Below are 27,119 nucleotides of genomic sequence, written 5' to 3'. Positions count from 1 at the left end.
CAGTGTCACCAATATTTAGGCCTTATTTCTCTGATCTTCCTTCCTGTCCTCTTTCTCCCTCGCTTACTCTGCTCTAGTCTCACTAGCGTCTTTGCATGCCAGGCCCTCTTCTGCCTCTGTCTTTTGCACTTGCGTTCTGTCTGGAATGCTCTTTCCCTGCATCTCTGAATGGCTGGCTGCCTCACCCCTTTCAGGTTCCTAGTCATATGAACCTGTATCAGTGATCCCTGCTTTGACCACTCCTGCTTTAAACAGCAATACCCTACTGCCCCATGTGAGCACTACTCCCACTGTGTGCCTTATTTTTCATCATAGCACTTCTCACCAACAGATGTGTTTTTATTGTTTTCTTTATTGACTATGTCTCCTCAGTAGGACAAGAGCTCCAGGGATTTCTGCTGAACCTATCTCCAGCCTCTAGAATAGCACTTAAATATTTATTGAATACATGAAGGTCACATCCATCTGTTCCAAGGTTTTCCTTAAGACACTGAGTAGCTTTACAAAACCTCCCGAACCCTAAGGAAGGCTCAGCCCTCAGCTCTCATCTCTCTACTGATTTTCTCCTTGGCTTTAAATATTGTTGATAATCCCTTGACTACTGCCAAACATTCAGCTCCAGCCCTGACTGAACTCTCCCCAGAGTGTTGACAGCCTGTGTGCAGTGCCCACTTGGATGTCTAATAGTTGCTTCAAACTTATCATGGACAAACCAGGAGCTTACCCTTCCCTTCCTACTCTGTTACCACCATAACACACGTACACACACACACACATACACCCTTTTACTCTCTCATTTTCCCGTCTCTGTAGATGGCACTAGCATTCAGCCCATTGATCAAAACTAAAATTTAGGAGTCATCATCAATCCCTCTCTTTCCTTCTAGTCCCACACCCAATCCACGAGTGTGATCTTCAGGTCTAACTGTACATTGTTTTCTAGGCTCAACCACCTCTCTTCACATCCGTTCCTGACATCTTTGTCCAAGTTACATCCTCTATCACTCAGGCTCTTGTGATAATCTCTACTTGAAGCCTCCTCTTCACTATTCCACTCCACACTATATCAACTGCTACTGCTGCTAAGTCACTTCAGTCGTGTCTGACTCTGTGTGACCCCATAGATGTCAGCTCACCAGTCTCCCCCATCCCTGGGATTCTCCAGGCAAGAACACTGGAGTGGGTTGCCATTTCCTTCTCCAATGCAGGCAAGTGAAAAGTGAAAATGAAGTCACTCAGTTGTGTCCAACTCCTAGCGACCCCATGGACTGCAGCCCACCAGGCTCCTCCGTCCATGGGATTTTCCAGGCAAGAGTACTGGAGTGGGGTGCCATTGCCTTCTCCACAAAGTGGTATTTTAAAAACATAGATTGGTTGTGTCACTCTTCCATTTAAAATCTCAATAGTTTTCCATTGCACTTAGAATAAGACCCACATTTCTAACGGTTGCTTTAAGGCCCTTCATGCCTGGCCCCACTGCCCTTCCAGCCTCACACTGCACAACTCTCCCATCGTTGGTCAAGCTCTAGTCACGCTGATCTTTCTGTTCTTGCATCAAGCTTATCTAAGCTCTACTGAAGGTCAGCACTTTTCCTTCCAAGGTCTATAGTTTCTGCAACTCAAGTCTTACAGTATCCAAGAGGCCTGGCATAGGAGGTAGTTGTTCTAGGACTCTGTGGTGCATGTGTATCTGTGTTGTGTGTCTGAAGGATTAACAGAAGGGTAGCACACAAATGAAACATGGAGATCCTCAGCCTTGAGCCTGCCCTTGCAGGGGTAGATGCCAAGGGTGTTAAGACATGACAAATGTCAATAAGCAAGGCTTTGGATTTTATCTCATGTCAGTGTCTGGCGGTTGACAGTCAAACAGGATGTTGTCTATATCAAGGGTCCCCAACCCCCAGGCCACTGGGCTCGTACCAGTTCATGGCCTGTTAGGAACCAGGCTGCACAGCAGGAGGTAAGTGGCGGGCAAAACTGAAACGACCTCCCCCCTACCACAGTACTTGGAAAAATGGTCTTCCACAAAACCAGCCCCTGGTGCCAAAAAGGTTGGGGACTGCTGGTCTAAATGACATCAGGGAAAATCATCAGTAATGACCTTAATTATATTAAGATTTAATAACTGTCAAAATGAGGAAAACAAAGTGGTTCTGCTATATAACAATAATACAGAGAAAGTGTGAAAGTGAAAGTCGCTCAGTCGTGTCCCACTATTTGCAACCCCACGGACAATACAGTCCATGGAATTTGGGCCAGAATACTGGAGTGAGTAGCTTTCCTTTCTCCAGGAGATCTTCCCAACCCAGGGATTGAACCCAGGTCTCCTGCATTGCAAGCGGATTCTTTACCAGCTGAGCCACCAGGGAAACCCAAGAATACTGGAGTGGGTAGCCTGCCCCTTCTCCAGCAAAGATCCAGGAACCAAACCGGGGTCTCCTGCATTGCAGGTGGATTCTTTACCAACTAAGTTATCAGCAAAGCCAACAATAATACAAATTGTAGTCATTTTCATTAGCCATAGAACATTTATGTCTAATTATTATGCAAGAGAATACTAGGCACATATAATTGTAAATGTGTCAATTAACTTGTGAGTTTTATTTAATCACAATGGAAAACTGTAATGTTTGCTCAGTCTCCATACTCTCTCATAGTCATCAGCCCCCACTCTTATTTGCCTGTTCACAGGTTCAAAAGCTAGGGGAATACTTGTCACTGGTACCTTGGTTAAAGGAAGACAAGTTGTACCAACTATTACCATTCTCATCAGCAACACTGTTATAAACTACTTGGTTGGAAGTTCTGGCACAAAAAGTCCATGAGAGGCCTAAATGACTTGAGGCAAAATTACAAGATGTATAAACTCTGTATCAGGAAAAGTAGAACAAGTCAATTTGCCATGAGAACATGTGGGTGGGTTTTATTACTCTCACGTACTGTCACTCTGGCTGTCAACCTCTCCTTGTTCATTCAGATGTCTTCTGGCCCCCTTCATCCTCAGGGTTGTTTTATATATAAGAGGATCTCATTTTGACAAATAGCACTACTTACCATACCTCCCACCTCACCCCTCGCCTACATTTCCATTGCTATTTGCTAAATCCAATCCATCCTACAAGGCTCAGTGATACATAAAAAACACCAACTCTCACTGATTGTCAAGTCCTGATACTTGAGACCAATAGTATTGTTTCTGACCCTCAGGATGTTTCTTCTGAATGCTGATTTTCCAGATACCTTCTGGTTACTTAACTTCTGCAAGTACATTACTCAATCTAACAAGACATGCCCTATTTCTCAAAAGACCCATTAGGGTGAGAGAGAACAGTTTGAATTAGGCATGTTGAGGTAATGCTGTGCCTTGAGCATTTAATTTTTAAAAATTTTTTGTATCAAACAGACCTAAATTCTACTCTCTTCATTTCTTTCTTTTAAAAATTTTTTTTAATTGAAGGATAATTGATTTACAGAATTTTGTTGTTTTCTGTCAAACCTCAACATGAATCAGCCATAGGTCCCCTCACTTTTGAACCTCCCTCCCATCCCACCTCCACTCTCACCCCTCTAGGTTGATACAGAGCCCCTGTTTGAGTTTCCTGAGCCATACAGCACATTCTCGTTGGCTATCTATTTTATATATGGTAATGTAAGTTTCCATGTTACTCTTTCCACACATCTCACCCTCTCCTCCCCTTTCCCCATGTCCATAAGTCTATTCTCCACGTCTGTTTCTCCATTGCTGCCCTGTGAATAAACTCTTCAGAACCATTTTTCTAGATTCCATGTATGTGTGTTAGAATACGATTTCTCTTTCTGACTCACTTCACTCTGTGTAATAGGTTCTAGGTTCATCCACCTCATCAGAACTGACTTGAATGTGTTCTTTTATGGCTGAGTAATATTCCATTGGGCATATGTACCAAAACTTCTTTATCCATTCATCTGTCAATGGACATCTAGGTTGCTTCCATGTTCTAGCTATTGTAAATAATGCTGCAATGAACAATGGGATACATGTGTCTTTTTCAACCCTGGTGTGCTCAGGGTATATGCTTAGGAGTGGGATTGCTGGGTCATATGGTGGTTTTCTTCCTAGTTTTTTAAGGAATCTCCATACTGTCTTCCATAGTGGCTGTATCAATTTACATTCCCACCAACAGTGCAAGAACATTCCCTTTTCTCCACACCCTCTCTAGCATTTATTGTTTATAGACATTTTGATGATGGCCATTCTGACCAGTGTGGGGTGATATCTCATTGTGGTTTTGATTTGCATTTCTCTAATAATGAGTGATATTGAGCATCTTGTCATGTGTTTGTTAGCCATCTTTATGCCTTCTTTGGAGAACTGCCTGTTTAGGTCTTTTTCCACTTTTTGATTGGGTTATTTGTTTTTCTGGTATTGAGTTGTATGAGCTGCTTGTATATTTTGGAAATTAATCCTTTGTCGGTTGTTTCATTTCCTATTATTTTCTCCCATTTCAAGGGTTGTCTTTTCACCTTGCTTATAGTTTCATTTGCTGTGCAAAAGCTTTTAAGTTTAATCAGGTCCCACTTGTTTACTTTTGTTTTTATTTTCCTTACTCTAGGAGGTGGGTCACAGAGGATCTTGCTTTGAATTATGTCATCGAGTGTTCTGCCTATGTTTTCCTCTAAGAGTTTTATAGTTTCTGGTCTTATATTTAGGTCTTTAATCCATTTTATCTTTGTGTATGGTGTTAGGAAGTGTTCTAATTTCATTCTTTTACATGCAGCTGTCCAGTTTTCCCAGCACCATTTATTGAAGAGGCTGTCTTTGCCCCATTGTATATTCTTGCCTCCTTTGTCAAAAATAAGGTACCCATAGGTGCATGGGTTTATTTCTGGGCTTTCTATCTTGTTCCACTGGTCTGTACTTCTGTTTTTGTTCCAGTGCCATACTGTCTTGATGACTGTAGCTTTGTAGTATAATCTGAAGCCAGGAAGGTTGATTCCTCCAGCTCCATTCTTCCTTCTCAAGACTGCTTTGGCTATTCAGGGTCTTTTGTCAGGGTCTTTTGTGTTTCCATATGAATTGTGAAATTTTTGTTCTAGTTCTGTGAAAAATGCCATTGGTAATTTGATAGGGATTGCACTGAATCTGTAGATTGCATTTTGTAGTATAGTCATTTTCACAGTATTGATTCTTCCTACCCAGGAACATGGAATATCTCTCCATCTGTTTATGTCATCTTTGATTTCTTTTGTTAGTGTCTTATAATTTTCTCTGTACAGTTCTTTTGTCTCCTTAGGTAAGTTTATTCCTAGATATTTAATTCTTTTTGTTGCAGTGGTGAATGGGATTGATTCCTTAATTTCTCTTTCTGATTTTTCATTGTTAGTATATAGAAATGCAAGTGATTTCTGTGTATTGATTTTGTATCCTGCAACTTTTCTAAATTCACTGATTAGCTCTAGTAATGTTCTGATACTATCTTTAGGGTTTTCTATGTACAGTATCATTTCATCTGCAAACAGTGAGAGCTTTACTTCTTCTTTTCTGATTTGGACTCCCTTTATTTCTTTTTCTTCTCTGATTGCTAGGACTTCCAGAACTATGTTGAATAACAGTGGGGAAATTGGACACTCTTGCCTTGTTCCCGATCTTAGGGGAGATGTTTTCAGTTTTTCACCATTGAGAACTTTTGTATATGGCCCTTACTGTGTAAGTAGGTTCCTTCTACGCCCATTTTTTGAAGAGTTTTAATCATAAATGGGTGCTGAATTTTGTCAAAGGCTTTTTCTGCATCTATTGAGATGATCATATGGTTTTTATCTTTCAATTAGTTAATATGGTGTATCACATTGACTGATTTGTGTGTATTGAAGAATCCTTACATTCCTGGGATAAACCCAACTTGATCATGGTGTATGAGCTTTTTGATGTGTTGCTGAATTCTGTTTGCTAAAATTTTGTTGAGAATTTTTGCATCATGTTCATCAGTGATATTGGCCTGTAGGTTTGTTTTTTGTGTGTTGTCTGTCTGATTTTGGTATCAGGGTGATGGTGGCCTTATAGAATGAGTTTGGAAGTGATCCTTCCTCTGCAATTTTTTTGAGTTTTAGAAGGATAGTGGAGAAGGCAATGGCACCCCACTCCAGTACTCTTGCCTGGAAGATCCCATGGATGGAGGAGCCTGGAAGGCTGCAGTCCATGGGGTCGCTGAGCATCAGACACAACTGAGCGACTTCACTTTCACTTTTCACTTTCATGCATTGGAGAAGGAAATGGCAACCCACTCTAGTGTTCTTGCCTGGAGAATCCCAGGGACGGGGGAGCCTGGTGGGCTGCCGTCTATGGGGTCGCACAGAGTCGGACACGACTGAAGCAACTTAGCAGTAGCAGTAGCAGAAGGATAGGCATTAGCTCTTCTCTAAATGTTTGATAGAATCCTCCTGTGAAGCCATCTGATCCTCGGCTTTTGCTTTTTGGGAGATTTTTTATCCCAGCTTCAGTTTCAGTGCTTGTAATTGGGTTGTTCATAATTTCTATTTCTTCCTGGTTCAGTCTTGGATGATTGAGCTCTTCTAAGAATCTGTCCATTTCTTCCAGGTTATCCACTCTATTGACATATAGTTGTTCATAATAGTCTCTTATAATCCTTTGTATTTCTGCATTGTCTGTTTTAACCTCTCCTTTTTCATTTCTAATTTTGTTGGTTTGATTCTTCTTTTTTTCTTGATGAGCCTGGCTAAATGTTTGTCAGTTTTGTTTATCTTCTCAAAGAACTAGCTTTAAGTTTTAATATTTACTATTGTTTCTTTCACTTATTTTTCATTTATTTCTGCTCAGATCTTTATGATTTGTTTTCTTCCACTAATTCTGGGTTGTTTTTGTTTGTTTGTTTGTTTTTCTTTTTCCAGTTATTTTAGATGTAAAGTTAGGTTGTCTCATTTGGTGTTTTTCTTGTTTCTTGAGGTAGGACTGTATTGCTATAAACTTCTTTCTTAGGGCTGCTTTTGCTGCATCCCATAGGTTGTGAGTTGCTGTGTTTTCATTGTCATTTGTTTCTAGAAATTTTTTTATTTCCCTTTTGATTTCTTCAGGAACCTGTTGGTTATTTAGAAACATGTTTAATCTCCATGTGTTTTTGTTTCTTACAGTTTTTTTCTTGTAATTGATATCTAGTCTCATAGCATTGTGGTTGGAGAAGATGCTTGATATGATTTCAATTTTCTTAAATTTACAGAGGTTTGATTTGTGACCCAAGATATGGTCTATCCTGGAGAATGTTCCATGTGCACTTGATAAGAAGGTGTATTCTTCTGCATTTGGATGGAATGTCCTGAAGATACCAATGAGATCCATCTCACCTAATGTATCATTTAAGACTTGTGTTTCCTTATTAATTTTCTGTTTTGATGATCTGTCCATTGGTGTGAGTGGGGTGTTAAAGTCTCCTACTACTATTGTGTTCCTGTCAATTTCTCCTTTTATGTCTGTTAGTGTTTGTCTTATGTATTGAGGTGCTCCTATGTTGGGTGCACAGATATTTACAATTGTTATGTCTTCCTCTTGGATTGATCCCTTGATCATTATGTAGTGTCCATCCTTATCTCTTATAATCTTCTTTATTTTAAGGTCTATTTTGTCTGATATGAGGATTGCTACTCCAGCTTTATTTTGCTTCCCATTTGCATGGAATATATTTTTCCATCCTCTCACTTTCAGTCTATATGTGTCTTGAGGTCTGAAGTGGGTTTTTTGTACACAGCATATATATGGATCTTGTTTTTTTATCCATTCAGCCAGTCTGTGTCTTTTGGCTGGAGGATTTAATCCATTTACATTTAAAGTAATTATTGATATATATGTCCCTATTGCCATTTTCTTAATTGTTTGGGGTTGATTTTATAGATCTTTTTTCTTCTCTTGTATTTCTTGACTCTATAAGTCCATTTAATATTTGTTGTAAAGCTGATTTGGTGGTACCGAATTCTCTTAACTTTGCTTATCTGAAAAGCTTTTGATTTCTCCATCAATTTTGAATGAGATCCTTGCCAGGTATAGTAATAGATTGGCTGTAGATTTTTTCCCTTTCAGTACTTTAAATATATCCTTCCATTCCCTTCTGGCCTGCAGAATTTCTGCTGAAAGATCAGCTGTTAAGCGTATGGGGTTTCTCTTGCAAGTTACTTGTTGCTTCTCCCTTGCTGCTTTTAATATTCTTTATTTGTGTTTAGACTTTGTTAGTTTGATTAGTATGTGTCTTGGTGTATTTCTTCTTGGGTTTATCCTGTATGGGACCCTTTGTGCCTCTTGGACTTGATTGACTATTTCCGTTTTCCATGTTGGGGAACTTTTCAACTATAATCTCTTCAAAAATTTTCTCATACCATTTCTTCTCTTCTTCTTCTGGGACCCCTATAATTCGAATGTTGGTGTGTTTGATATTGTCCTAGAGGTCTCTGAAACTGTCCTCAGTTCTTTTCATTCTTTTTACTTTATTCTGCTTTTCACAAGTTGTTTCCACCATTTTATCTTCCAGCTCACTGATTCCTTCTTCTGCTTCAGATATTCTGCTATTGATTCCTTCTAGAATATTTTTAATTTCAGTAATTGTGTTGTCTCTGCATGTTTATTCTTTAATTCTTCTAGGTCTTTGCTAATTGATTCTTGCATTTTCTCCATTTTGCTTTCAAGGTTTTTGATCATCTTTGCTATTATTATTCTGAATTCTAAGATTTCAGGTAGGTTGCCTATTTCCTTTTCATTTATTTGGACTTCTCTGTTTCTAGTTTGTTCCTTCATTTGTGTAGTATTTCTCTGCCTTTTCATTATTATTTTTTTAACTTATTGGGTTTGAGGTCTCCTTTTCCCAGGCTTCAAGGCTGAATTCTTTCTTCCTTTTGGTTTCTTCCCTCTAAGGTTGGTCCAGTGGTTTGTCTAAGATTCTTATAGGGTGAGATTTGTGCTAAGTTTTTGTTTGTTTGTTTTTCCTCTGATGGGCAAGGCTGAGTGAGGTGGTAATCCTGTCTGCTGATGATTGGGTTTATATTTTGTTTTGTTTCTTTAGATGAGGGGTCCTGCACAGGATGTTACTGGTGATTGGGTGATGCTGGGTCTTGCATTACAGTGGTTTCCTTTGTGTGAGTTCTCACTATTTGATACCCCCTAGACTTAGTTCTCTGGTAGTCTACAGTCTTGGAGTCACTGCTCCCACACCAAAGGCTCAGGGCTTGACCTCTGGTCAGGAACCAAGATTTCACAAATGGTTTGTTATGGCATTAAGTGAGATTAAAACAAAAATCCAAGAACAAGAAACCAAAGATGAACCCCAGAAAAATCAGGCAAATAATAATTAAAATAATAGATATACACGTATATATATATGCCCATGAGTAAAGTCAAAACAGTCTAACAAAAATAAAGTAAATAGATTGACCTAGCAAACAAAGGAAATCAAAAATTATATTTACCACTTAACAAAACTTACTAAAGCACAAACCAGAAAATAAAACTAAAGCAAGGTGCCAAGTGGGGAATAAAGTAATGAAAAGAAAACTAACATATATGTTCAGAGGAAAGGAGAGAAAGAAAAGATATGCAAAGTTAAATAGAGGTAGATGAAGAAGATTTACATACATTGAAGATTAACTGCAGGGGGAAAAGGACAGTAGGAAAGGCAAACAAAGGAATAAACGTAGAAAAAATATACTAGGTTTAAGAAAATTAAAAATTAAAATTATAAAATAGAGGAAAGAAAAAAAAAGAATAAATAGACAAGGAAAAAAAAAAAAAAGAAAACGCCACAGAACTGCAAAGGCTGAACATAGAGGCAGAGGTCTATAACAACAATAAAAAGTGTGACTGAATATACACATATACATATACACCCATAAGCAAAATCAAAACAGTCCAACAAAAATAAAGTACAATATATTGCCCTGGCAAATTATACCTACCAGATCAAAACTAGGCAGGAGTGGCGGCTGCGCAGTGCAGGAGTGGCTGAGAGGAGGTGCCCCACGCCCAAGGTCAGGAGCACTGGCTGAGAGGAGATGCCCCACATCAAAGGTCAGGAGCAATGACTGCGCTTTGCTGGAGCAACCGTGAAGAGATACCCCATGTTCAAGGTAAGAGAAACCCAAGTAAGATGGTAGGCAGTGAGAGAGGGCATCAGAGGGCAGACAGACTGAAACTACAATCACAGAAAACTAGCCAATCTGATCACATGGTCCACAGCCTTGTCTAACTCAGTGAAACTAAGCCATGCCATGTGGGGCCACCTAAGATGGATGGGTCACGGTGGAGAGGTCTCACAGAATGTGGTCCACTGGAGAAGGGAATGGCGAACCACTTCAGTATTCTTGCCTTGAGAACCCCATGAACAGTATGAAAAGGCAAAAAGACAGGACAAAGAAAGATGAACTCCCCAGGCTGGTAGGTGCCCAATATGATAGTGGAGATCAATGGAGAAATAACTCCAGAAAGAATGAAGGGATGGAGAACAACACCCACTTGTGGATGTGACTGGTGATACAAGCAAGGTCCGATGCTGTAAAGAGCAACATTACATAGGAATCTGGACTGTTAGGTCCATGAATCAAGGCAAATTGGAAGTGGTCAAACAGGAGATGGCAAAAGTAAATGTTGACATTCTAGGAATCAGTAAACTAAAATGGACTGGAATGGGTGAATTTAACTCAGATGACCATTATATCTACCACTGTGGGCAGGAATCCCTTGAAAAAATGGAGTAGCCATCATAGTCAACAGAAGAGTCTGAAATGCAGTACTTGGATGCAGTCTCAAAAACAACAGAATAATCTCTCATTTCCAAGGCAAACCATTCAATATCATGGTAATCCAAGTCTATGCCCCGACCAGTAATGCTGAAGAAGCTGAAGTTGAACGGTTCTATGGAGACCTACAAGACCTTTTAGAACTAACACCCCAAAAAGACGTCCTTTTCATTATAGGGGACTGGAACACAAAAGTAGGACGTCATGAAACATCTGGAGTAACAAGCAAATTTGGCCTTGGAGTACAGAATGAAGCAGGGCAAAGGCTAATACAGTTTTGCTAAGAGAACGCACTGATCATAGCAAACACTCTTCCAACAACACAAGAGAATACCCTACACATGGATATGTGTAGGTTGGCCACCAGATGGCCAACAGTGAAATCAGATTGATTATATTCTTTGCAGCCAAAGATGGAGAAGCTCTATACAGTCAACAAAAACAAGACCAGGAGCTGACTGTGGCTCAGATCATGAATTCCTTATTGCCAAATTCAGATTGAAATTGAAGAAAGTGCAGAAAACCACTAGACCATTCAGGTATGACCTAAATCAAATCCCTTATGATTATACAGTGGAAGTGAGAAATAGATTTAAGGGACTAGATCTGATAGACAGAGTGCCTGATGAACTATGGAAGAGGTTCATGACATTGTACAGGAGATAGGGATCAAGACTATCTCCAAGAAAAAGAAATGCAAAAAAGCAAAATGGCTGTCTAAGGAGGCCTTACAAATAGCTGTGAAAAGAAGAGAAATGAAAAGCAAAAGAGAAAAAAAAAAGATACACCCATTTGGATGCAGAGTTCCAAAGAATAGCAAGGAGAGATAAGAAAGCCTTCCTCAGTGATCAATGCAAAGAAATAGAGGAAAATAATAGAATGGGAAAGACTAGAGATCTCTTGAAGAAAATTAGAAATACCTAGGGAACATTTCATACAAAGATGGCTCAATAAAGGACAGAAATGGTATGGACCTAACAGAAGCAGATGATATTAAGAAGAGGTGGCTAGAATACACAGAAGAACTGTACAAAAAAGATCTTCACGACCCAGATAATCACAATGGTGTGATCATTCACCTAGAGCCAGACATCCTGGAATGTGAAGTCAAGTGGGCTTTAGGAACATCATTACAAACAAAGCTAGTGGAGGTGATGGAATTCCAGCTGAGCTATTTCAAATCCTGAAAGATGATGCTGTGAAAGTGCTGCACTCAATATGTCTGCAAATTTGGAAAACTCAGGAGTGGCCACAGGAGTGGAAAAGGTAAATTTTCATTCCAATCCCAAAGGAGGGCAATGCCAAAGAATGCTCAAACTACCGCACAATTGCACTCATCTCACATGCTAGTAAAGTGAGGCTTAAAATTCTCCAAGCCAGACTTCAGCAATACGTGAACCGAGAACTTCCAGATGTTCAAGCTGGTTTTAGAAAAGGCAGAGGAACCAGAGATCAAATTGCCAACATCTGTTGGATCATCAAAAAAGCAAGAGAGTTCCAGAAAAACATCTATTTCTGCTTTATTGACTATGCCAAAACCTTTGACTGTGTGCATCACAATAAACTGTGGAAAATTCTGAAAGAGAAGGGAATACCAGACCACCTGACCTGCCTCTTGAGAAACCTGTATGCAGGCCAGGAAGCAACAGTTAGAATTGGACATGGAACAACAGACTGGTTCCAAATAGGAAAAGGAGTACGTCAAGGCTGTCTATTGTCATCCTGCTTATTTAACTTCTATGCAGAATACATCATGAGAAACGCTGGGCTGGAAGAAGCACAAGCTGGAATCAAGATTGCCAGGAGAAATATCCATAACCTCAGATATGCAGATGACACCACCCTTATGGCATAAAGTAAAGAACTGAAGAGCCTCTTGCTGAAGGTGAAAGAGGAGAGTGAAAAAGTTGGCTTAAAGCTCAACATTCAGAAAACGAAGATCATGGCATCCGGTCCCATTACTTCATGGCAAACAGATGGGGAAACAGTGGCTGAATGGATTTTTGGGGGCTCCAAAATCACTGCAGATGGTGACTGCAGCCATGAAATTAAAAGACTTGCTTGCTCCTTAGAAGGAAAGTTATGACCAACCTAGATAGCATATTCAAAAGCAGAGACATTACTTTGTCCACAAAAGTCTGTCTAGTCAAGGCTGTGGTTTTTCCAGTAGTCATGTATGGATGTGAGAGTTGGACTGTGAAGAAACCTGAGAGCCAAAGAATTGATGCTTTGAACTGTGGTGTTGGAGAAGACTCTTGAGAGTCCCTTGGACTGAAGGGAGATCCAACCAGTCCATTCTGAAGGAGATCAGTCCTGGGTGTCCATTGGAAGGACTGATGTTGAAGCTGAAACTCCAATACTTTGGCCACTTGATGGGAAGAGCTGACTCATTTGAAAAGACCCTGATGCTGGGAAAGATTGAGGGCAGGAGGAGAAGGGGATGACAGAGGGTGAGATGGTTGGATGGCATCACCAACTCAATGGACATGAGTTTGGATAAACTCTGGGAGTTTGTGCTGGACAGGGAGGCCTTGCGTGCTGTGGCTCGCAGGGTTGCAAAGAGTCAGACACAACTGAGTGACTGAACTGAACTGAGCAAAACTAACTAAAGCACAAAGTGGAAAACAAGACTAAAGCAAGGTGCCAACTGGGGTATAAAGCAATGAAAATAAAACTTTCAAATGTGTTTAGACTAAAGGAAAGGAAGAAAAGAAAGAAAGAAAAAATAGATATGCAAACTAAATAGATGTAGATAAAGAAGATTTATATGTATATTAAAGATTAACTGCAAGGGGAAAAGAACAGTAGGAAAAGCAAACTAAGGAATAAATGCAGAAAAAATAATAATAGGTTTAAAAAACTAAAATTAAAAATAGAGAAGAAAACAACTCCCCAGAACTACAAAAGCCCAATATAGAGTTAGAGGTTTATAACAACAATAAAAAATGTGACTGAGGGAAAAAAAAACAACTTAAAAGCTTAGTTAGATTTCATAGCGCCAATAAAATCAACTATAACAGAAGCGGAAAAGAGAAAAAAAATCCAAAAGAATCTACAGAACAAGTCAAAACATAAGAATAATAAATGTTTTCCCTGAGTCACCACTGTCAGAGTCCTTTCCCTTGCTGGGAGTCACAGTCTACTTCACCTGCCTAGGAAGCCCTCCAACACTGTGTTGATCTCTGGACCTGCTGTGGGGGCAGTTCAGATTCTAATCTGCTCCTATTTTGTGATCTTGTCTCCAATGTCTACAGCTGTCAGAACTAGTGCATTTTCTTTTGCAGGGGTTCTCAATGACCTTTTATATATTCCACAGACACAGAGTCTGCCTAGTTGATCGTGTGGATTTAATCTGCAGCTTGTATAGCTGGTGGGAGGCTTTTGGGTCTTCCTCCTTAGTCACACTCTCCCAGGGTTACAATTGTGGTTTTATTTCCACTTCTGGATATGGGTCATCCATTGGGGTTTGCTCCTGGGGCTGCCCTGAAGGACTTGGGTTTGCCCCTGTGAGGGCCAGGTGTGGAGGGAGTGCAGCTGCCTGGGTCACAGGGGTTCTGGCTGGGGAGAGGCTATGGTGATGGGGGGAGAGAGGCTATGGTGATGGCTACCTGCCCCACTCATGACTCAACTGCATCAGCCTGCTTCCATGGCTGCCGACTTTCCTCCACAGGCACTTCCCACCACAATCTCCTTCCTCACATTCCCTAGATCTGTCTCTCCACAGTCAACAGCAGCCCTTGCCCTGGGATTGCTCCCCAATCCCTAAACTCCAGCTTCCAGCCACTGTGCCATGTAGGGTATGTATGGCTGCGGCAAGGACTGTCTGATTCTCATTCCATTTAGGCTGTTTCCCTCTCAGCCTTAAATGTTACTCCTCTGACTCAGACAACTGCCCCGATGTGGGGATCAGACCCCTGCTTCAGGTCCCCCATCCACCGAGGGCAGGTCCAGTCCTACTAACGCTCCCATTTTTTCCCCTAGTTCCTTCATCCTACCGAGTTTTGCATGGGTCTATATATTCTTTTCTGCTGATCAGGTGCTCCTGTCCACTCTCAGCTGGTGTTCTGCATGCAGTTCTGTGTCTGAAGGTGTGTTCCTGATGTATCCATGGGGAGAGATGTACTCCACGTCCACCTACTCCTCCGCCATCTTGTTCCTCAAGCATTTTAAACTGATGGTCATCTTGTCAAGTGGAAGTGATGGTTGTTTCTCCTATGCACTTTAGGTTCAATTTTGTACCAAAATTCACTGCTTCGAAACTGCCAGTTAGCTGCAAAAAAACCTTTCTGATTACATTTGCAGTCTCTTTCCATGCTTAATCTAAAAAGCATTCAAGTGAAAGTGAAAGGGTTTTTAAGCAACAGCATATCCCTACTGATTACTTTCCCAAAATCAGATGTTCAGGATACAGGCAGGGAGTCTCAGAAAAACCTGTGTATAGGATTTGCCTCAACTTTTGAATGAAGAAGAGGACAGGATCATTACATAATTAATTCAGTCACATTCTACAAAGCCTGAGGTGCCAGAAAAATTGAAGTGACAACAATGAAACAAAAGAACAAGATGCAAGGGCAGAAAGGGTTTTGAGTCAAATTTCTCTCTCAAAAATATCACCAGTTATCAGTCTCTCCAAAGCAAAAATAAACAAATGGGACCTAACAAAACTTACAAGTTTTGCACAACAAAGAAAACCATAAACAAGATGAAAAGACAAATTTGCAGACTGGGAGAAAATATTTATAAATGGTGCAACCAACAAGGGCTTAAATTCCAAAATATACAAACAGGTCATAAAACTCGACAACGACAAAACAAACAACAAAACAGGGTGGAAGATCTAAACAAACATTTTTCTAAAGAAGACATACAGGTGGCCACCAGGCACATGAAAAGATGTTCAATTCTGCTAATTACTAGAGAAATGCAAATTAAAACTGCAGTGAGGTACCACTTTACACTAAATGGCCATCACTAAAAAGTCTACAGACAGCAAATGCTGGAGAGTGTGTGGAAAAAATGAAACCCTTCTACTTTGTTGGTGGGTAAGTAAGTTGGTACAACTATAATGGAAAACAGTATGAAGGTTCCTCAAAAAACTAAAGATAGAACTACCATATGATCCTGCAATCCCATTCCTGGACATATATTCAGACAAAACTATAACTCAAAAAGATACATGCACCCCAATGTTCATAGTAACACTATTCACAAAGACCAAGACATGGAAACAATCTAAATGTCCATCAACAGATGAATGGATACAGAAGATGGGTAATATACACAGTGGAATACTCCTCAGCCATAAAAAGAATGAAATGCCATTTGCAGCAACATGGATGGATCTAGAGATCACCAAACTAAGTGGGGTTAAGTCAGAAAGAGAAAAATACCATGTGATATCACTTATATACGGAATCTAAAATATGGCACAGATGAACTTATCTACCAAACACAAGTAGACTCATAGGCATAAAGAACAGACTTGTGGCTGCCAAGTGGGAGGGGCGTTGGGGAAGGAACAGGTTGGGAGTTTGGGATTAGCAGATGTAGACTATAATATATAGATAGGACGGATGAGCAAAAAGGGCCTACTGTATTGGACAGGGAGCTATATGCAATGCTCTATTGATAAACCATAACAGGAAATAAGTTTAAAAGAATGTATACTTATCTGTATGTATATGTAGATATACAGTATCTATCTATCTATAAAAACAGAATCACTTTTCTGTACAGTAGAAATTAATACACTGTAAATCAACTATAATCCTATAAAAATTTCACCAGTGATGTTAGTCTGGTGTGCAAAATTAGTGCTATGAGAAGCAGTCCACAAAGTGTATAATCACCAGAACAGTCACTTTCAGATTTTATTTTAAAGAAGTCTATAAGGAGTAGCTTTGCTTCCTGTGTATAAGCATAATTAGCTGTAACGCATAAATGAATTTTAATTACAATATTTTAATGTAACATATAATTTAAATTATTATATTTACATAGATATAAATAAAATAGAATATAACTTGTTTAAAATGTGAAATGTGAGGTTTATGGATCACAAAATGTTGAGTAGTATCTCTGTTAACAAATGCTGACTTAAATTTGCAAAACCACATATATTTCAGAATGTCAAAAGCAGAAGATATAACACTTTACTAAAAAGTATTAAAGAGTAAATATATATATATAAATATAAAATGAATAGTCTGCACTAGTGGACATCAAGAAAAGCCTTAATTATACTATATATATATCCTAGATTAAATCTTCATTCAATGAAGCACATCTCTTGGCCTTACCTTTTTTGAGACAAGGAAATTTAAACAATTTAACCAGTCCAAAATCATCTCCAGACACCAACACTGAACTGTTGTAATTTGCATCCACTGAGTTGATGTCAGTGACATCAGTGTATTTTGGCCAAATTCCACTCACTTCTGGGCCTTTCACACATGTCCAGGAGGCCCAGGGAATCCCTTTGATTTCTTCTTTACTTGTTAAAGACTTCCCAGCTGAAAACAATCAATACACTTTAATATAATGGTACATGTAAATAAAAATCATGTTCTAATTTACTTATTCATTTTTCTCAAGAAGTCTAAAACCTTTGTTTTAAAATGTTTATAAACTAAGGAAAGTATAAATTCTAATCTCTTTCCTGAACTGGTGATTTTTTTCCCCTAGCAGGATTTAAAGAAAGCACAGGCTCAAAACTCAAGATATGAGAAAAGAAATGATCACTGTACTAAATCTAATGTCTCAAACTACCAAAGAAAGGCAATGCCAAAGAATGCTCAAACTACCGCACAATTGCACTCATCTCACACGCTAGCAAAGTAATGCTCAAAATTCTCCAAGCCAGGCTTCAACAGTACATGAACTGTGAACTTTCAGATGTTCAAGCTAGATTTAGAAAAGACAGAGGAGCCAGAGTTCAAACTGCCAACATCCATTGGATGATAGAAAAAGCAAGAGAGTTCCAGAAAAAACATCTACTTTTGCTTTATTGACTATGCTAAAGCCTTTAACTGTGTGGATCACAACAAACTGTGGAAATTCTTAAACAGATGGGAATACCAGACCACCTGACCTGCCTCCTGCTAAATCTGTATGCAGATCAAGAAGCAACAGTTAGAACAGACTGGTTCCAAATCGGGAAAGGAATACGCCAAAGTTGTATACTGTCACCCTTTTTATTTAACTTATATGCAGAGTATACCATGAGAAACGCTGGACTGGATGAAGCACAAGATGAAATCAAGATTACTGGGAGAAATATCAATAACCTCAGATATGCAGATGATACTACACTTATGGCAGAAAGTGAAGAACTAAAGAGCCTCTTGATGAAACTAAAAGAGGAGAGTGAAAAAGTTGGCTTAAAGCTCAACATTCAGAAAACTAATATCATGGCATCCGGTCCCATCACTTCATGGCAAATAGATGGGGAAACAATGGAAACAGTGACAGACTTTATTTTGGGGGGCTCCAAAATCATTGCAGATGATGACTGCCACCATGAAATTAAAAGACTAGCTTACTCCTTGGAAGAAAAGCTATGACCAACCTAGACAGCATATTAAAAAGCAGAGACGTCACTTTGCCAACAAATGTCTATCTAGTCAAAGCTATGATTTTTCCAGTAGTCATGAATGGATGTGAGAGTTGGACTATAAAGAAAACTGAGCATAGAAGAATTGATGCTTTTGAACTGTGGTATTGGAGAAGACTCTTGAGAGTCCCTTGGACAGCAAGGTGATCCAACAAGTCCATCCTAAAGGAAATCAGTCCTGAATATTCATTGGAAGGACTGATGCTGAAACTCCAAAACTTTGGCCACCTGATGCGAAAAACCGACTCATTGGGAAAGACCCTGATGCTGGGAAAGATTGAAGGTAGGAGGAGAAGGGGATGACAGAGGATGAGATGGCTGGATGGCATCACCAACTCGATGGATGTGAGTCTGAGTGAAATCTGGGAGTTGGTGATGGACAGGGAGGCCTGGCGTGCTGTAGTCCATGGGGTCACAAAGAGTCAGACACAACTGAGCAACTGAACTGAACTGATGTTTATTTGACCTTAATTATTTGGATACACATGATATTATGCTTTGTGTTATTGAAGAAATGACTATTATTAAATTATATATCATCACAGTTACCAACTTTTTTCTGGTTTTTAAAAAGTTTGTTCTGAACTCCTACTTTCATAATTCCAAGAGCCAGAGAAGTGATCTTTTAAAAAACCAGCTTCAATTAATTAATGAAAAAAATGAATGGACTTTGCTGTTTAAAGTGCTACATGATAAAAATCTACCAAATTTTGATGAAATATAATTGGTTGGGGAAAAGAGTCCTGACAATTTTGCTTGCTATGTTCTTAAGTACAGGGCACAATACCCAGTTTCCACCAGCAGTTAGCAAGGGATGTCCTCTGGGAGCACACAAAGGAGGAAGCCCACAGAAAAGGAATGCTGGGAAAAATGCTTAGTGATACACTATTTAAAAATCCAAAATCAAGACAATTAACTCATACTTTCCCCTCAACAGTAACTAACATTTTCAAATGAACAATCTATGAGAATAAATGCTACTTGCACATTACTGGTGCATTGTCAGACTGGCAATTCTGGACCCTAGCATAGTATTATATCCATTTTTAAGACCATAGAATCAGAGCTGATAGTTTGAATATATTCTTGATCCAGTGTCCCTGCTTAAAGAATACAGTCCAAGTAAGTAACATAGAAGAGAAAATCCCACCTCTACAAAGATATTTGGAGTTTTACTGTGGATATCAGCTAAGAAACTAGAAATAAGCCCAAAAGCTCAACAGTAGGAGGAAAAGAAAGAAAATTATGATATTATCACTGTGCAGAGTGTAATTTGTTTATTGCAAATGACAAACGTGTGTTCCATCTTTTTTCACATAGGAAAATATATACGAAATACAGTCAAGCAAAGAAAGCAGACACAAAGAAATATGCACCCAGTAATGGTAAACTGATGAACTGGCAAGGAAGAGAGTCTTAAAAATGTTGACATTTTATTATGTTACACCTTGCATATATGTGTGCTTCAGTCATGTCTGATTCTCTGCGACCCTCTAGATTGCAGGCCACCAGGCTCCTCTGTCCATGGGATTCTCCAGGCAAGTATACTGGAGTGGGTTGCCAGGCTCTTCTCCAGGGGATCTTCTCAACCCATACCTCTCACATTTCATGCATTGGCAGGTGGGTTCTTTACCACTAGTGCCACCTGGGAAGTCCATGTTACACCTTATTTCATGGTAAAATTGATTTTTCAATAAAAAATTATGATAAAATTATGTTAAACATTAAAATTTTAATCTTACATTACAAAAAATCATTATTCAAAAATTGAAGAGGTGGCAAGAATACACAGAAGAACTGTACAAAACAAAAAGATCTTCACGACCCACATAATCACGATGGTGTGGTCACTCACCTAAAGCCAGACATCCTGGAATGTGAAGTCAAGTGGGCCTTAGGAAGCATCACTATGAACAAAACTAGTGGAGGTGATGGAATTCCAGTTGAGTTATTTCAAATTCTGAAAGATTTTCTGTGAAATCTTTGAAATTCTGTCAAAGTGCTGCACTCAATATGCCAGCAAATTTGGAAAACTCAGCAGGGGCCACAGGACTGGAAAAGGTCAGTTTTCTTTCCAATCCCAAAGAAAGCCAATGCCAAAGAATGCTCAAACTACTGCACAATTGCACTCATCTCACATGTTAGTAAAGTGATGCTTAAAATTCTCCAAGCCAGGCTTCAAGCAATACGTGAACCGTGAACTTTGAGATTTTCAAGCTGGTTTTAGAAAAGGCAGAGGAACCAGAGATCAAATTGCCAATATCTGCTGGATCATCAAGAAAGCAAGAGAGCTCCAGAAAAACATCTATGTCTGCTTTATTGACTATGCCAAAGCCTTTGACTGTGTGGATCACAAGAAACTGTGGGAAATTCTGAAAGAGATGGGAATATCAGACCACCTGACCTGCCTCTTGAGAAACCTGTATGCAGGACAGGAAGCAACAGTTAGAACTGGACATGGAACAACAGACTGGTTCCAAATAGAAAAAGGAGTACGTCAAGGCTGTCTATTGTCACCCTGCCTATTTAACTTCTATGCAGAGTACATCATGAGAAATGCTGGGCTGGAAGAAGCACAAGCTGGAATCAAGATTGCCAGAAGAAATATCAATCACCTCAGATATGCAGATGACACCACCCTTATGGCAGAAAGTGAAGAGGAACTAAAGAGCCTCTTGATGAAGGTGAAAGAGGAGAGTGAAAAAGTTGGCTTAAAGCTCAACATTCAGAAAACTAAGATCATGGCATCTGGTCCCATCACTTCATGGCAAATAGATGGGGAAACAGTGGCTGACTTTATTTTTCTGGGCTCCAAAATCACTGCAGATGGTGATTGAAGCCATGAAATTAAAAGACACTTACTCCTTAGAAGGAAAATTATGACCAACCTAGACAGCATATTAAAAAGCAGAGACATTACTTTGCCAACAAAGGTCTGCCTAGTCAAGGCTATGGTTTTTCCAGTAGTCATGTATGGATGTGAGAGTTGGGCTATAAAGAAACCTGAGAGCCAAAGAATTGATGCTTTTGAACTGTGGTGTTGAAGAAGACTCTTGAGAGTCCCTTGGACAGCAAGGAGATCCAACCAGTCCATTCTGAAGGAGATCAGTCCTGGGTGTCCACTGGAAGGACTGATCGTAAAGCTGAAACTCCAATACTTTGGCCACCTGATGTGAAGAGCTGACTCATTTGAAAAGACCCTGATGCTGGGAAAGATACAGGGCAGGAGGAGAAGGGGACGACAGAGGATGAGATGGTTGGATGGCATCACCGACTCAATGGACTTAGGTTTGGATGGACTCCGGGACCTTGTGATGGACAGGGAGGCCTGGCGTGCTGCGGTTCATGGGGTCGCAAAGAGTTGGACACCACTGAGTGACTGAACTGATAATACACAAATTTGTATTTATGACATTTTAGTATTATAAACTAAGCATTACTAAATGAGTATTATGTAAATAAGATGAATTTCTTATAGAAGTTGTAGTGGGGGTTACAAATAATATGTGTGGTTTTGTTAATTCCAATTAGCACTTTTCACCAAGTAATCACATAATAAAAGCTTCCAATTATGAAGAACACATAGAGAGACTAAAGTAATCACAGTAGTTTAGGATTGTGTTCCTCAAATTTTCAGGGTTTTTTTTTGTATTTTCCTAGTAATTTTTCTTTTTCCTTATCTTTAGGCATTCTCTGTATACAGTCTAGGTATACAGTTGACTCTTGAACCACTCAGGGGAGTCAAAAATCCATGTATAACTCAGACCATCTGCATTCATGGTTCTACATCGATGGATTCAACCAACCTCTTAGTATGTAGTACTCTAGTATTTACTACTTTAAAAAAATCTACAGAAGTAGATCCATGAAGTTCAAACCCATGTTATTCAAAGGTCACCTGAATAGCCTTTGTCCATTATAATAATCCCAAGTTTTTATGCCCAACCTAGGCACTGCCTTTTCATTTTATTCATGGTCTCTTTTGTTGGGGAATAATTTTTTTATTTTAATGTGCTTCAGTTTATGAATCTTTTCTTTGAGAGTTTGTGATCTGAGGGTCTTGTTTGAGAAAATACTCCTTGCCCTCAGGTCCTAAGAATATCCTCATACATTTTCTGCCATGGTTCAGAGCTATGTTTTGCACAAACATTTAATGCCCTTGTGACTTACATGGCATTTTGTAGAACAGCCGTTCTCCAGCACCATCATTAGTTTGCAAGTATTTACTATCCAAAGACCAGTCAATGTGTGTGATGAAACTGAGAGACTTGTTGCATTCTCCAATTTTCTTATACCTCTGGGCGACAGCGTAGACGTCTACCGGGCCATCATTGGATCCCACTGCGAGATAAGAACCATCTGGAGAAAATTTCATTTCATGAATGACTTCTTTTCGATCTTTGATATGAACCACTTCTGTCATATCTCTGAAAGAATAAAAAAGCAAAGTGATAAATAGCAAATCTAGGGATAGGAACCTCAAATCATGCTTTAAAGTTTGTGTGTCACTGAAAATTTGGTAATTAGCCATCTTCTCATACATCACTAAGCAAAGAAAGAAAAGGTTGCTCACCCATTTGGTAATGAGTTATGTGTAGCTGGTAATGAGAATTTAGTGTAATAAACCATGTCAACAGCATTTTTAAAGCTATTTAGAATTTGTTATGTGAGATACAGTATCTAATTTTTTTTTTTGCTAAAAAATTTTTTTACTTTATCTTGGAGTATAGTTGATTGGCAATGTTGTGTTAGTTTCGAGTGGACAGCAAAATGATTCAGTTATACATATACCTGTATCTGTTCTTTTAATTTATAGCTTCGTTTCCTTTCTATAATTACAAAGTGTGTAATCCCAAAGAATAACCAAGGTTATTTGAAGGAAATAAAAGAGTGGGTCATAGTTTTGGTATAGTATAATAATATCAGATGTTAATAAATAGGGAATGTTCCATTTTGTTAGTGATTATAGGTGGAAAAAAATCTTTTACTCCAGCTCACCTCTAAAAATCTGGTGCTATTAGAGGCAGCTTTCCTTTCCCTTCCTTTTTCTCGTCTCATTAAAAGCCCATAATCTCTTACCTAAAACCCTTAGGACAAGACGTGCTTGGGAGTTGATCACTCACTGCATTTTGGAAAGGTTCACATATATTATGCAATAGCCCCGTAGGAGCTAGAGCAGCGACCCCTTTTGAACACATTAATATTCTGCAGCAAATCACATGATACATGATTATTCCTACTAAGAGATTAATAGATATGTGTGTAACTGAATTACCTCACTGTACACCTGAAACACTATAAGTCAACTATACTTCAACAAAATATATATATTGAGAAAAAAAATTACATTAAAAAAAAAAGGAGACTAACAGACTGTAAACAATTTCACATCAGTTCACTGGGTCAGGCTGTGCTGCCAAATAAGTTACCAAAGAACTTCAGATTTTCGGTGTTCAGATCTGGCAATTACAGATAGGGGATTGCGAATCTCCCTATTCAAAACAGAAAATGCATTTTTTCCTGAAGTCCTGGCAAAAACTCTGACCTGGAGAATTAATTTTTAACAGAAGCATATCTCTAATGTCATTTTCAATACCGGTAGTACGTGCCTGACTCGGAGAACAATGAAAGATCCGTCCTTCATGCCCAGGGCCAACTGAGATCCATCAGGGCTGAAAGCAACGCTGCGAACTGCTTCCTCCATGTTACAGCGGGCAATCAAGGCATGGTCAGCCAGGCTCCACAGCCTAAGTACAGTTCAAAGTCAAAACAAAACACTTTCTCATAGTCATCAGCCAGCCCAAGGCCAAAGGCCTGTTCATCACGGTGATAGTAACAAAAAAGGACGCAGTAACATCACACCAGTCTCCTTCCTCTCGGCATGTCTGGGAAGCTGCAAAGGTGTTTGGTCTATCTTTGGGTGATTTTCTCCATTTGAAATATCCAGCAAGAAATAAAACGAGATATTTTCAAAGATTTTGAGATTCAAAAATAAGGAAATTTTACATACTACTTCGTACAAAATTATACTTTTCTCTTTGGAGATTAAAAATTGTTCCTGATTTATACCAATGGGTGTTAATAACACTTACAGGATAAGAGGTACTACTGCTGCTGCTGCTAAGTCGCTTCAGTCGGGTCCGACTCTGTGTAACCCCATAGACGGCAGCCCACCAGGCTCCTCCGTCCCTGGGATTCTCCAGGCAATAACACTGGAGTGGGTTGCCATTTCCTTCTCCAATGCGTGAAAGTGAAAAGTGAAAGTGAAGTTGCTCAGTCGTGCCCAACTCTTAGTGACCCCATGGACTGCAGCCCACCAAGCTCCTCCGTCCATGGGATTTTCCAGGCAAGAGGACTGGAGTGGGGTGCCATTGCCTTGCTGTTATTATTAGTTGCTTTTTATATATGGGTTTTCTTCTAGAAACTGTGTTATGTAAATATAGACTAAAATGCATATTATGTTTGTTGGTCTCCTGAGCAAGAAAAAGTATCTGAGATGGAGAAGAACAAATGGTACCCCTGCTGAGGAGGATTCCAAGCTGGCTGTACACAGTCATATGCCAAAACTCCTCAAAAATCCCTGGTGCCCCACTACTGACAGGGCCCCTCTTGGCCAGGAGAGGGGGAATACTTCACTGGGCCCCCTGAGGATTCGAATAAGAGTTTCTATATGACTTGCAGTTGTGGTATGTGATCTCTTTCTGTTACCACTTTAAAGGCAGTCTTCTCTTAATACGTAAGCAACAATATCTGTGGCGGGGGCAAGGGTGGCTGAGAATCTAAGCTCTTGTGATAAAGAGGCAAGAGTAAGTCAAATGTGGTGTTTTCCTAAGTGCGTCCTGCCATCAGGAGGGACAGGGGCACCTGTCTTGTCATGTTGGGCTGCCCAGTGGAGTCTGCCTATCCCTGAGGCAGCCTGTGCTACTCAGCTTAAAACTCAGGGTATGCTTTCAATACCCTTTCCATTATTCATAGTTTCATGCTGTTTTTAGCCATGTACTATTTTAAGCAATGTAAGCTTTGCTCTACTAGCATGAAGAAACCACCACTCCCCAGCAAACTGCACTATCCTTTTAAAGTCACTAAGCTAACCTTTCTCAGTTATGACTTCTACCCCTGGTAAATTTCAATACTCAGAGTGCCAAATTCCATTTAATATCTTAGCCAAATTAATGGTTAAAGGGAGTAATACAAATTCTGGCAGTAAGGGCTCTTTACAATTCTAAGATTCAACATAGTTGTTAAATTACAAAAGCTAAAAACTTTCTTGAAATCCTTTCTATCTGGAGGGGTATGAATTGCATTTCTTGGATGTTGAATAACTTGGTGGCATTGGTTTGGCTCAGAGTAACGGAAGGGAAAGGAAGAGAGGAACACAGTAAGTAAAGAGAAGTAAGAAGCCAAATAAACATTCATAGCACACGTAGAGATAGCTGTAATTGTTTTCACTGATTTTTAGATTGATGAGACTTTAGTGCTGGGTGCAAACTGAACAGTGGATTTATCTTTGGATTTATGCTAATGAATATACTGACTGCATCTTGACTGGATTCACAAAAATACAGAATAAGGGTGGGGAGGGAGAGTAATGACCTTAGGTCTCGTGTCCAGTCCTCCTGTTTAGCTATTCAAACTTAGAAGCAGTAATCCATCGATGAATTGATCAATCAGTCTCTTCCTCTCACTGCCACGGACTCTCTTTCTGGCCTGCTTATTGTTGAGCACATTTAAAGTTCAGTAGTAAATACAAAAATGCTGGATTCAGCGTAACAGCTTTCATCTCACACTTTCAAATCATATGTTCCAGTCTCTCAACAGTCACAAGAAGAGTGGAAGCATAGTATTCTGCTCATTTTATTACTGTCGAGCTCTCAAACAACAAGCGATCCATAATAAGAACCCCTGAGGCCCTAATAAAATCAGCCATTTTCTTAGGAACCAGCACTTTCCCTTGATTTGAGGACATTGCTCAAAATTCCACATGAGAATTTACAAAGAAAGAATTAATGACTCTCATGCTAAAGATGACTTTGGAAAATCAGAACTTCAGTTCTATTTGAGATCTCTAATCTCCAACTAAACTGATAAAAAGTGAGTAGGCTCTGAAACTGCTAAGCTGCCCCCAGAAGGACAGAAGATTTGAGGGGGAAATATGACTTTAGCACAGATGAGTGAACTCAGCTCACATCTTCAACTGAAAGAAACCTGGAGGCCAATCTACCCAGTGGGAGTGTATTTTCACTTCTGAGAACATTTTCTTGACTTAATATGGGGCCCAAGAAAGATAGCAACAAAAAGAGATCAAGAAGCCAACTGTTGTTAAGCAAAACGTCTCAGCTTTCTGTTTGGAAACTGTGAGGTTCTGCACTGTGGGTTATCCTTCTCTTAAAGTAACAAGCAAGCTTGGGCAAAATCAATCTGTCATCCCAGGGAGGTGTGTGAGGTTACAGCAACACTGCTGGGGCCTCACCTGACAGAGCGGTCATCACTGCCCGTCACGGCCAGTGGCTTCTTGGGGTGCAGGGCCAGAGCCCAGAGCTCCCCCTCACAGTGACCCTGCAGGATCAACATTGGTTTGTCCCTTTCTCGCACGATTACTTCAAATATCTCGCTGTCCTGGGTCCCTGCTAGGAGGCGGTCTGCTTTCCAGCACACACTCCGGATAGAGAGGCCTGACAAAGAAAAGACATGAGTAAAGTAAAAGCATACTTCCACACCATTCACAGATAAAACACCTGAA

At 39.7% G+C, this 27,119-nt stretch overlaps 1 protein-coding gene across 1 annotated transcript in view; it reads right to left on the bottom strand.

Annotated features, from left to right (window-relative positions):
• The window catches only part of EML6 (EMAP like 6), a 288,561-nt gene that overhangs the window by 104,264 nt on the left and 157,178 nt on the right, over positions 1 to 27,119 (bottom strand). The window contains exons 7-10 of the mRNA XM_052648401.1: positions 26,850 to 27,051; positions 23,989 to 24,126; positions 22,550 to 22,806; positions 17,067 to 17,279 (exon numbers count right to left, since the gene is read on the bottom strand). Of these exons, the coding sequence (XP_052504361.1) occupies positions 17,067 to 17,279; positions 22,550 to 22,806; positions 23,989 to 24,126; positions 26,850 to 27,051 (810 nt within the window). The remainder of the gene's footprint in view (positions 1 to 17,066; positions 17,280 to 22,549; positions 22,807 to 23,988; positions 24,127 to 26,849; positions 27,052 to 27,119) is intronic.

Source organism: Budorcas taxicolor, chromosome 11, assembly GCF_023091745.1.
Source record: "Budorcas taxicolor isolate Tak-1 chromosome 11, Takin1.1, whole genome shotgun sequence".
Classification (NCBI taxonomy): Eukaryota; Metazoa; Chordata; class Mammalia; order Artiodactyla; family Bovidae; genus Budorcas; species Budorcas taxicolor.
Note: the sequence above shows the minus strand (reverse complement) of the source record. Positions and strands in the feature narration are given on the sequence as shown.